The sequence below is a fragment of the Apium graveolens genome, chromosome 8 (genome assembly GCF_009905375.1).
Source record: "Apium graveolens cultivar Ventura chromosome 8, ASM990537v1, whole genome shotgun sequence".
Lineage (NCBI taxonomy): Eukaryota > Viridiplantae > Streptophyta > Magnoliopsida > Apiales > Apiaceae > Apium > Apium graveolens.
Window position 1 is genome coordinate 261,662,178 of NC_133654.1, and position 12,048 is coordinate 261,674,225.

General features: G+C 30.1%; 1 protein-coding gene across 1 annotated transcript; it reads left to right on the forward strand.

Moving 5' to 3' along the window:
• The first annotated feature begins 6,930 nt into the window (after positions 1 to 6,930).
• Positions 6,931 to 11,598, forward strand: LOC141680530 (uncharacterized). The gene is made up of 7 exons (XM_074486731.1): positions 6,931 to 7,195; positions 7,738 to 8,210; positions 8,394 to 8,577; positions 8,683 to 8,907; positions 9,029 to 9,145; positions 10,277 to 10,510; positions 11,019 to 11,598. Exons 1-7 carry the CDS (start codon positions 7,124 to 7,126, stop codon positions 11,232 to 11,234), a joined length of 1,521 nt encoding a protein of 506 aa, XP_074342832.1. The 5' UTR covers positions 6,931 to 7,123; the 3' UTR covers positions 11,235 to 11,598.
• Positions 11,599 to 12,048: the final 450 nt, after the last annotated feature.

A 12,048-nucleotide genomic window follows, 5' to 3' on the forward strand; every position in this document is an offset into this window, starting at 1 on the left:
GGCTATAACAGGTACAATAGAAAAACTGTTCATATTTATGCATGAGGGTCCATCTCGTTTTATATAAAATAATAATGACAATTAAGTATTTAGTAACGATTTTGGAAACTGTTTTTGAAACTCTAGTATTTCTTATTATAATTTAATGGTCACAATAATTTTTATTCTCATATTTACCACTATGTCATGCCAGGCATCACACGTTTAAAAATTATGCTATTTATTGTTTTTTATAATATCAATCTTATATATTACTGCTATTATTTATTAATATATTTATTTCCGCAGTCCCAAATCTTTAATCCTTTCATTATTGAACGTTTCATTAAATCTTAACATTTCATAAAATAGCATATATTTTTTATCGTCAAATTTTAGTGTAATTGAACGAACGGAGGGAAAGTAATTTTTGTTAAATTAGTTGTAACTAGCTCCTTAACCCGTGCAATGCACGGTTTGTTTAAAATACAAATAAACTATGTGATAAATAAGTTACATAATTATTGATCTTGGTGAAAATATGTATTGTGAGATTAATTATCTCCGGGGAGTTTGTGCGTACGATTACTAATCCTACAAATTTGCTCAACTGTTTTGTTATATACATGAAAGTTCAATATTTGTTATATATATAAATACGTTTAAATTTGTTGGCATTATATCACATATATCTTTCAATCTAATATTTGTGTACGTTTGATTTAAGTCGTATGATGACAACTATGCTTTCTTATAATAGATTTTTGGATAACATTCGCATAAAAATAATTTGTACTCGTCACCCTGAAATCTTTGTATTGTGGGATTAATAATTTCCAAGTAGTCTGTGTCGTAAGATTAATGACCCCATAAAATTAAAGTTCAATATTTGTTACATTTATATACGTTTAAAACTTTTATCATTATATCACGTATATCTTTCGATCTAATATTTGTGTACGTTTAGTTTTGGTCGTCTGATGACAACTATGTTTTTTTTTATAATAATTCCTTGTACCATTTTTATAAAAATAATTTATGCTTTTCACGCTGAAGTCTTAGTACACTAACCTATTTTTTTCTTAAAAATAGTTTTTGTATTAAATATATTCACTCAAAATAATAAATTTTTAAAATTGTGTTAAAATTATGTTCAATTTTAATATTAAGATAAATGTAATATATATATATATAGTTATATATATTGTTTTAAATGATGAAATAGTAATAAATATATGTCATGATGAATTAGACTAATTAATACATTCACATTAGTTGTAATTAATACGTGTAATATATATAAATATGAGGGGTATTTTGGTAATTTTATAAAAAATAAAATGTGTCAATGAACCGCATAGTTGCTCTATTATATATATATAATATATAATAGATAGGTGTATTTTTGTTGTTTATAATTTTTGGATAAATCAAAGTAGGATTTTACAATTTAAGTAATTTAGCACTTCAACTGATAAATATTTATATTTAATTAATTTTAAATTTTATTTTAAGATATAAATTTGGAGTAATAATGTATGAATGCTTTAATTTTTTAACCTTTGCATTGCGTCAATGATAATCTCCCATACTATACTGGGCCTATAGATTGTTAGCCTCTAGAGAAGCTAACAAAGGAGAACTGGGCTATGGGCCTATAGCCCATAAAGTTAATCTATCACCTTGTACCTTTGGAAAGGTCTATACAAGCGAATTGTGACCATTATATTTTATTTTGGTTGGCGAATTTTCAAATATTCATGAAAAATATTAAAATGCTTACAGACATAAATAGAAAAAATCAATCTTGGAATTATGAAATTGAGACTCTTTTGAATTATAAAATTTCAATTATGTTGATAAAATTGTTATAGGTTCTGATACAATTTTGTATTGCAATCGTATTCTCATTTTCATCCATCAGACCGTAACGCTGTGTTCCCGAATCTAGGGCAGAAAAGAAAAGAATAGAAAATAACCAATTTTTCTTTCTCTCCTAATCTTTCCAAAAGTGGGAAGAAGATTTTGAAGACAAAAATAAAGAAAACTTTTTCTCAAATATGCAGCTTTCATTTCTTTTATAAAAGTTGTTCGGGAACAAGCTGAAGAAATGTATTATTTACATTTCTTTTCTTTTCTCTCCAAAAAAAAGTTTCTGAAATACAGCGTTAAAGTCTTATGACTTGAATAATACATGAATATTATACTCACTCCTACAACAGTTGTTTCTTTTGAGAGATTTTTATATCTTATAATACATGTCCATTTTTCACTTCCAATGCAAATTTATTAATATTTTTACAAAATTAACTTTCGAGAAAATTTTATAACAATTAATAAGAGGTGAATAATAATCTATATTTATGCCTTTATTATATATAACTAATTAATGTTTTCTTAGTTAGCATGAAAAATTGAAAAGATACTACTATTATAATATGGTGGGGTAAATAATTCGGGCTAAAATTCTGACGATCTCTTCTGTATATAATAGTTCAACCTGACTATTAAATTAGTAAGTCGTTTTATTCTCGTGCAATGAAATGTCTATTCGAGTATTTATTATATTAAAAAAATGTTTTATACTCGAAAAATTGAGCCCGAGTATATTCATTCATCAGCACGTCTTTATATCACTACGCCAAATTATCAATTTTGTTTTTAATTGTACATATAATATATGAGTGTCATTTAATACTGAGACATTTTATTTAATTTTAAACAAAATTATTAGATTATTTGTCGATTTAATTTAGAAAATTAAATTTAAATATAAGTTTAAACATGATACATTAACAAATCATTAACTTTTTTATTAATCATGTTTAAGTTTAAAATGCATTTTAATATTTCTTACATAAATTAAATTCAACAAATATAAATATATATATATATATATTAAATTTACTAAAAATATAACTGCATACATATATTGGATATCGCTCAAATATAAATATGTATATGTCACGACTATAAAAATTCAGTGCACTTTAATTAAATTCAAAAACATAGTTTGACCCATTTTTTCCAAAAATTATCGAAAATACTTCAACTTAATTTGAATTCGAAATATGGCCTAATTTTTGAAAAGTAATCGTCATTTAGCTATAGGAACCGATTCACTGCGTAGGTTTAGTTCATTTAAATTACGAGTTCGACGAAGATATCTTATCAATTTAGTATAATGCTCTGGATGTCTTATTTAAATAAAACGTTTTTGATATTTTTTTTATAAAATCAATTTAATAACTATTATCTGACAATCGATAACTACACGTGAACCAATGAATATAACAACATTTTACTGTCATTTTTGTACGATATCACTGAAGTTGGACTTACATTACGCTAAAAATACCAGACCTACCCAAATTATAATTTACAATGAGTATCGACATATATTTAACTCAAAAATATACCCAAAATATCTATTATAACCAGAATTATCAAAGCCTGATAAGGAAAAACCGTAAACACCACACAATATTTCATTACTCAGCGGTCTAATTTGGTATAAGTTATTTTAAGTTATTTTTCGTACATCTAAAATTAATTATAAAGGATTATACATTTTATTTTCTAACAAAATCAAAAATTATAAACCCTGTATTACGAAACATTGTTAGAAAATGGTCGTGTCTTGAACGGGTTATTATGCTAGTGTTTAGAAAATTAGAAAATCTATTTAAATTAATTTCACATTTGCCTTGAAACACGATTCTAGACTTAATATTGTAAAAATGACTAAGCGGACTAGAGTGTAGGGTTTCGCCTATCGCTTAATCGATAATGCGGAAATTAATCGAAATGATTATCAAATGTCTTTAAATATAATTTAATTTAAATATTATTTTTTTATAAGTAAATATAAATATGCTTATTTTACTATCAAATATAGTATGTTAATATTCCCATCTCATATTAGCTTCATTTTCTATTAAAAAGTTATATTTTTACAATTATATCCTTAATTTGATCAATTTTAAGTTTTGACCAATTAATTTCATCTAATTATTTACTGACTAATCCCCGATTTTGACCTTCTAACTTATTTTATTTTATCAATTTCGACCAATTTTATGAAAAACGTCTAATTAATTGTACAACCCCGTCTCGATACGTTTTGCTGACATCTAGTTTCTAGGCCGCTGCCTAAACTAATTTGTAGAATATTGAGTATAGTTTACTTTTGAATTCGTGCAATTTAAGATAATCACCTATGATTTAATCCTCAAACTATCTCAAATATTTTGGACAATATTTTTGTCTAGCATACATGTTGGTTTATGCCATATGTACGGAGGGTCGATATCATGCTCTTCCCTTTTATCATTCAAAAGAAAATGACTGGGTGACTGATGTTCATCGTTTTTTATTCTTGTCCGTGGCGTGTTTTTTTATTTTTGTCCGTGGCGTGTTTTAATTAGACCCGATAATTTTTAACATCACGCGAAAATACAATACGAACACGATATAAATTTATTATTTATACTAGTCTATAACCCATGCAATGCACGGACTGATTATAATATTTGTAATTTTATTATTTAATAATTTATAAAAATAAATTATAAAAATAATAATTATATATATTGAGATTAATAAACTTAAAGTATTTACTTATTATTTGTATATATTATATTATTAAAAGATTCAAAATTTAGATAGTTAAAATCTTACAAATTACTCTTATCATAACCTATAAGTCGTTTCGTTATAAGAAGGTGGGAGTTCGAATAACAATGGTTTATGTGGATGATTTGGTAAGTGGGAGTCTTGTATATATATTATTGAAATTAGTACAATTAATATTTTGTACATATTATATTATTAATGAATTCATAATTTAGATAGTTAAAAAATATTAAAAAAATTCAAGTATATAGTCTATAGGTCGCTCTGCAGGAAAGGAAAGAGGAGCCTGGAAGAGCAACGCACTCGTGGCGTGTAATGTGTCTGTACCTGGATTGTACTTGAATGATTTTCTTGATTTATTAATAATTTTCTTAAGTCAAATTTTGAATTATTAAAATTGATTCTAGAAGCATCCAAAAGTGTTTGATTCTCGTGAGAGAGATGAGAGAGAAGTTGGATGCAAGTGTAATTAGAGATTAAGTTAAATTATGCTACAAAGACTTTGTAGTTATATTAAATGCATTATTTGATATATTATAAATAAATTATATTTGTTTTAATTTTTTTTGGAAGGTGTTAACATATTTTTTTGGAAAGTGGTAACCGACCGACCAAACGAAACCATATTTCGCTTATAATAATATAGTATTTTGAGTACACGACACGAGAAGGTACATGACACGAAATACATGACTCAGATATTGTGTCGGTTTTGTGTTTACATTTTAGGTATACGACACGACACGAAATAAATATATTTTTAATTAAATATTAATATTTATTATAAATATTGGAATAATTTCTAAATTAAATAAATGTAAATATAAACATGTATAGTTATAATGAATATTTTTAAAATAATGTATAGTTTTATAATATTGTAAGTATAAATAATTTAAATGTATATATTTTATATAATTTTGTATATATTTTACCTAAAAATTTAATTTTTACATTTTTACATTTATTTATTTAATTTATTATTTTAATATTAATATTCAACTTTACACGAACACGACACGAAAACGATACGAGACGGAAGTATACAAATAGGAAAGTACAAAAATTTTAAACGGATCATTTTTATGTTTGGCCTTTGAGTACGTAACAAACAAGACATGGAAAGGTTTCCATCTAGCTGAGCCATTTAGACTTGATAAATCATTCTGGCAAAAAAAAGAGACTGATAAATCATTTTCATTTTGCATCCTTTTCGCACTTACTCTATGATCATGGAAATGACATGAGATTTCCATAATATTATATATATATATATATATATATATATATATATTAGAATTATAAAAACAGCAACATTCTCCAAAAATTAACAAATGATATTTACAAATCAGATTTGGAATAATTTACAAATCAAAGACAGACAGGCAAATCCAGGTCGATATCATGATAAGCCCTACCCGAGTCACCCTCAGTCAACAACCAACAATCAAAACAACTAGGGGTCTGACCGTAAATTAGGGGCCATGTCTTGCTCATCAGCTGATTAAATCAATTATTTATTGGTCTACTTACATTAAAAATTATTAAAATAAAAAAATTTAAATAGGAGTTCTTTTTTTAAAGAATAAACATAACTGTGAAAGAATTGTTGTCAATGCGACATGCCTAATATTTTTACAGAAACAAATCTTTTTTGTTCTCCAAAAAAAAAGCAAGCATGCAATGCATTTTCTCAGTGTTAAAAAAAATGCGGACGTTAGAGGGATTAACTGGAATTTTAAACGGATTATTTAAAATTTTAAATATAATATTCAAGCGTGTAACACCAAAATTATGAAAAAAAATTAAGTATCAGGATTCCACAAAATGAATTTTTTAGCAAAATACTGTATTTTGGATTTTTAATTAAAATTATTGTTATATTAAAATAAATATTAAAGTTTGAGAATTCAATATGTTGCCGATCAACATTTGTTTGACCGCTTAATTCTAAAAAACCCTCGTTCAGTTGGCACAAAATTAAACTGTCACTTAAATACGATTTATCCCGTAGGATTTACCCAATATGCACCCGAAGGGTAGCGGCTGTGGGTCCCTGCGACAAAAAAAAATCAAACTATCTTGAGGTAACATTCGGCTTAAAATTTTTCAATATGCAGAAAAAGTTAAGTATAACTATAAATTTAAATGTCAAAATCAAAATTCTTTTTTAAATAATAAAAGTGCCACGGTGGCAAATCAGAAAATAACAAATCATGACACATTTTTAAAACATTTATCTTAAAAATGTCCATATCTACATTTCTCTCTCTCTTCTTTCTCAAACTCCAAATGGTGGTTTTAGCCGTTAACTTTCAGTTTTTGTCCACTTCATTTCCCTACAAATTTAATTTAATTAATAACTAATTAAATAACTAACTAATTATTAACTACTTTGATCCTCCCCTTTTTAAAACCCTAATTTCACTCTAAATAACTGATCCAATTCAATCAATTCAACTCATTATATTACTTTAAATTCAATAAAGATTTGATCTTTTTCATCAAAATGAATAATTCTCACAGCCCTTCTTCTGTTTCTTCTTCTGATGATTCTGCTTCTGTTGCCACTGCACAACAGGTATATTATACATACATATATACTTACATAATTTTTGTACTTGTTTGGATCATGAATGATGTTTTTTATGTGTATTTGATGTTTTTATGTAATGGTTTTTGTTTTCTTGATTGTTGACTTTGATCTTTGTCATAAAGTTTGCATTTTTATTAATGAATGCAAATCTTTGTGAATTTTAGTTTAAGTTTTATAGAAAGTGTTTTTTATTTAGATTGATCATGTGATTGTTTGTGTCAATTGATCTCGAGATTTTGTTAGGGGATCACTGATCAGTGATCAGTCTTGTGATATTTTTGAGTGTGTGATAAGGGATTAAGATATTTGGTTTAGGTGGTTTTTAGAGTCTTGATTGTTGTCAAGATTGAAACTTTTTACGCCTGAAAGGTGAATAGCATGTGTGTGGCTGTTTGTTATAGAGGAGGCCGATAAAGTATTTGCAATTGTATTGTGTGCAGCGTATTTGTGCTAAATGTAGGTTTAGTGATTGACATTTTAGGAAAACAAAGGGAACTGAAAAAAACTTATTTTGGGTGTAATTGTAGAATGCTGGACGGAGTCTTAGAAGTGCTGATGGAAGTAATTCGTTATCATCAGGACAAGCTTTAGAGGTTACACGTCGCTGGAGGGATGTCTTCTGGTCAGTAATCTTTGTGGCGCATTTGATTTGCTTAGGTGTTGTTCTTGGGGTGCTAGGCTTGAATAGGTTTAGGAAAAAGGACAGGCTTAATATAGATAGATACACGTCTCGAATACTAGAGAATCAGGCAGGTTTAACAGAGGACTACTGGCCACTGTATGCTGTTGCTTGTGCTGTCGCAACGGTTCTTGGTTGGACATGGTTGTTGCTACTTGGTTCACGGGCAAACCAGATGATGAAATTCTCGGTTCATATTTTGACTACTTATCTTGCTGTGATCAGTGTTTTCTGCTTTTGGACCGAACAGTTCTTCTGGGGTGTTGTTTTCGCTATTGGTTCTGGTTTGCAGTTCTTGTATGTCATGGCTGTTATTGACAGGTATTATGACAAATATAGATTTTTTATACTTTCAGTAGAATATTCTTGACTTCGTTCCTCGTTTAGAATGATACTTTTGCCGCATGATTGGATCTTTATATACAGTAATATGGTTATAAAGTCAAAAAAGATTCTACTTACCAGCGAATTAAGTTATTTAACTGGTGCAACAATGGGATCTAGGTTTCCATTTACCATGCTGGTGCTGCTAAAAGCAGTGAAGTTGGTCTGGAATTATCCTGAAGTTATGAGAGTAGCATGTGCATTTATGATGGTAATGCTGATGTGGCTAGGGCTATGGTCCTTTGGAGCAGCTGGAGTTGTGGCTTCAAGCATGGGTGATGGTGGACGCTGGTGGCTACTTGTGGTGAGCTGGCAAGTTTTGCTTTCATTTCATAGTAGAAACAGTCGGAACAATCGTAATTACAGGTTTTGTTTTCTAAGAGATGAAGACTTTCTGTTGTCTCTGCAGGTACTCTCTGTAAGTTTGTTTTGGACAGGTGCAGTTCTCTGTAATACAGTACATGTTATAGTTTCTGGGATGGTGTTCCTTGTTCTTTTTCATGGTGGTCGAGAAGCTGCGTCAATGCCTAACAAACCACTGATGAAATGTCTAAGATATGCCGTGACAACTTCTTTTGGCAGTATCTGCTATGGATCACTCTTTACAGCCGCTATCAGAACATTACGATGGGAGGTATAGAAATAATATTTTCTTGATGTCTGAGTTATCAAAACTGTAAAACTGGTTTATGTATACTATATGTTTATTTGTCGGTGTTAACAACCATATAAATGATTTGACCGATATTTTGCAGATAAGAGGATTTAGGTCAAAGATTGGGAACAATGAATGCTTGCTCTGCTGTGTTGATTTCTTGTTTCACCTCGTGGAGACCCTTGTTCGTTTTTTTAATAAATATGCTTACGTCCAGGTAATTTACCTATTTTGTTGTCTTTTTTCTTCTTTTTTCCCACTTGAGTTTTTAAAGCTTTTTGAATGAATAGTAACAATTGCAATAATATTCCCCATACATGGAGGTAATTCCTATATGCGTAAAACCTGTTTTGAGTTTTGACAATAAGAGTAAGTTGTCTAGAGGACTATAATTTCACTCAAGACTGTTAAACATAGAGATAAATTAGTAAAACTTTTTATCTGATAAGTGCTTCAGCCACAAGGACATTTAAAAATAGGGTCCATAGCAATAACTACTTGATTTGCTGGTTTAAATTTAAACCAATTTAAAGCACAGGCACTATTATTTCATTTCCTGGTGTCATTTCCAGCTTTTTATAGTGTTGTACTGTATCACTAAACACCTTGCAAGATAAGTATTAGTGACAAACAAATGTATGTTAAAACTAATACAATGCTCCACTTGACAACGACAAGAATACTCAAATCCAAAACAAGTTAATGAATGTGAAATAATTGCTGAATGGACTCTGGAGTCCAAAATTCGTGGAATATCGGTTGAGGGTCGTGCTTCCCAGTCAACAAGCAGGGGTCCCGTGAGACACGTCCCGCACAGGGTTTAAAGGGAACTGCCTCCGAAAGAATAAGTTGTATTATAAGAGAATTGATAATCTAGGTTCAAGCTCAATTGGTATTTTGGTTCGGTCTTTTCCTGTAGAAGTATTTAGTTACAAATCTAAACCCTAAAGGGAGAATTGGGTTAGACAATGAATAAAATACTAGTTTGGCCGTGAAATAGGCGAATTCCCTTGCGACGTAAACTTTTGAGTTTTTTTTAAATCTCTCAGTCAATCAAAGCTTTATAGTAAATACTGTTTGGGCTGATGTCCTTATCCTTACTTTGTACTTTATGCATTTTGTAGTTGCATCTTGTACTTCACTTTTGTTAGTAACAGACCACTGCTTTAAGAATTTCTCAACAAGCCTAGCAAGAGAAGTAGTAGATAAAAGTAAAGTTGCTTAAAAGACCTTTTTCTGTTGAAAAGAAAACCTTTTGTTCCTGTAAAATGCAGATCTTGAGTTGCTCATTTCTATAAATTCATGTTACTATTAGAGCTACGGCAGTTTAATTTATTATTATAAGCAGATTGCAATATTTGGAAAAAACTTCAACAAATCAGCAAGAGATGCATGGGAGTTATTCCAGTCAACTGGTGTTGAAGCTCTCGTCGCATACGATTGTTCAGGATCAGTTCTTCTGATGGGTGCTCTTTTGGGTGGGCTCCTTAGTGGAACTTGTGCAGGGGTTTGGACAAGGATCAAGTATCCTGACAGGGTGATTATGGTTGGATCCACTGCCATGTTGATGGGCATGATATTGGTAATATGCTCATTACATGCTCATCTTTGTTTTCCTCTCTACATTTTTATTCTTCTCCGTAATTGCTGAATTATATAGATATACCAACAAAAGGCAATAGTTGTGTAATGGAGATTTTACAGTGATTATGGAGCTTGGGCTTCTAGGATTTTGTGTTAGCTTTTATAAATTGTGCAAGATGGCAAATTTTCTTTCCATAGTCATCCGGCTAGGTTTTTTTTCATGCAGGTGAAGGGTCTAGAAGTTTCAGGACTAGTAATATCTTTCAGTAGAGTTCTAATGGTTTAGACCATTTTTCCATTGTGCCCTATTTTCTCCCTAAAATCTTTACCAGAATACCAGGTTTCTACTAACATGGGTGACTAAGAACCCCTTTGAATCGCAAGTCTTTCACTTTGGTTATTCAACCTGATATAGACCATGCCTTCAGTGTGCACAAATATTTTACTATTTCTGCCTCAGTTTATGCATTTGTGATTTGACTATCAATATTGGATTTGACTTATAGGTCGGGGTCGCGATGGTTGTGGTAGAAAGTGCTGTTACATCCATATACATTTGTTTCGCAGAAGACCCTTTGCTGATACAAAGGTGGGACCCTGACTTCTTTGACCAGATGTCTGAGACACTGCACCAGCGTTTGCAGCACAGAAGTGCCCGAGCAAGGGAAGTATTAAATCATAGAAGAGTTGAGGAACGGATACAAGAAACAATAAGCATCTGATATATATCCATCATTGTGCTTAATTAGTTTGAACTTTGTAATATTTATTCTCTAGCTTCGAGTCAATTGTATAAAAGCTTTCCTCTAGTCTCATTTCCTCATGTCCGAGTTTTTGTTTAGTGTAACCGTGGTAGTTCCAACAACCATGGTTGTTAAAGATTTAACCTTATGATGTTTTATGTAGTAACTAGTGTGATTAGGATCCAGTGGAGAATCAAATTGATACGAGAACATAGACGCCCCGCTCCGGCTGTCATCTGATAATTAAGAAAGATGTGCAAATTTGTAAATTAGTTTCTGATCAGTTATGTTTTAAATGAGTTGTCAGGCTTCAAAGAAGAAAAAAACTGAGTTCTCAGATCCCGAAGGATACCTTGGTCTTGGTTCTCGTTTTGACAAAAGTTATGCAGTTTACTTATTCTTATTTTTTTAATAATTAATCACACACGAACACACTCGCAAGAGGGATACACGAACACACTCGCAAGAGGGATACGAGCTCAAGCACCACACCTTATATATATATATATATATAAATCATGTTTCGGAGTGAATTATAGGGCAAAAATCCAAATTCTCCGGGAGCAAGTTCAATGTTAAATGCAAAAGAGAAATGGTCTCTCTCAAATCCGTTCGCGAAACAGTTTTCAAATGATAATGTGTTAACTCCCTTATGATGTTTTAGTATGAGTTATGTCAATTAAAACATGTCATATATTTTGGGACCTTTAATCTTGCTAAATGCATAATATCGATAACATTGGTACAATTTGGCACAAAAAAAACATTGCGCTAAAATAAAATTTCAACTCCA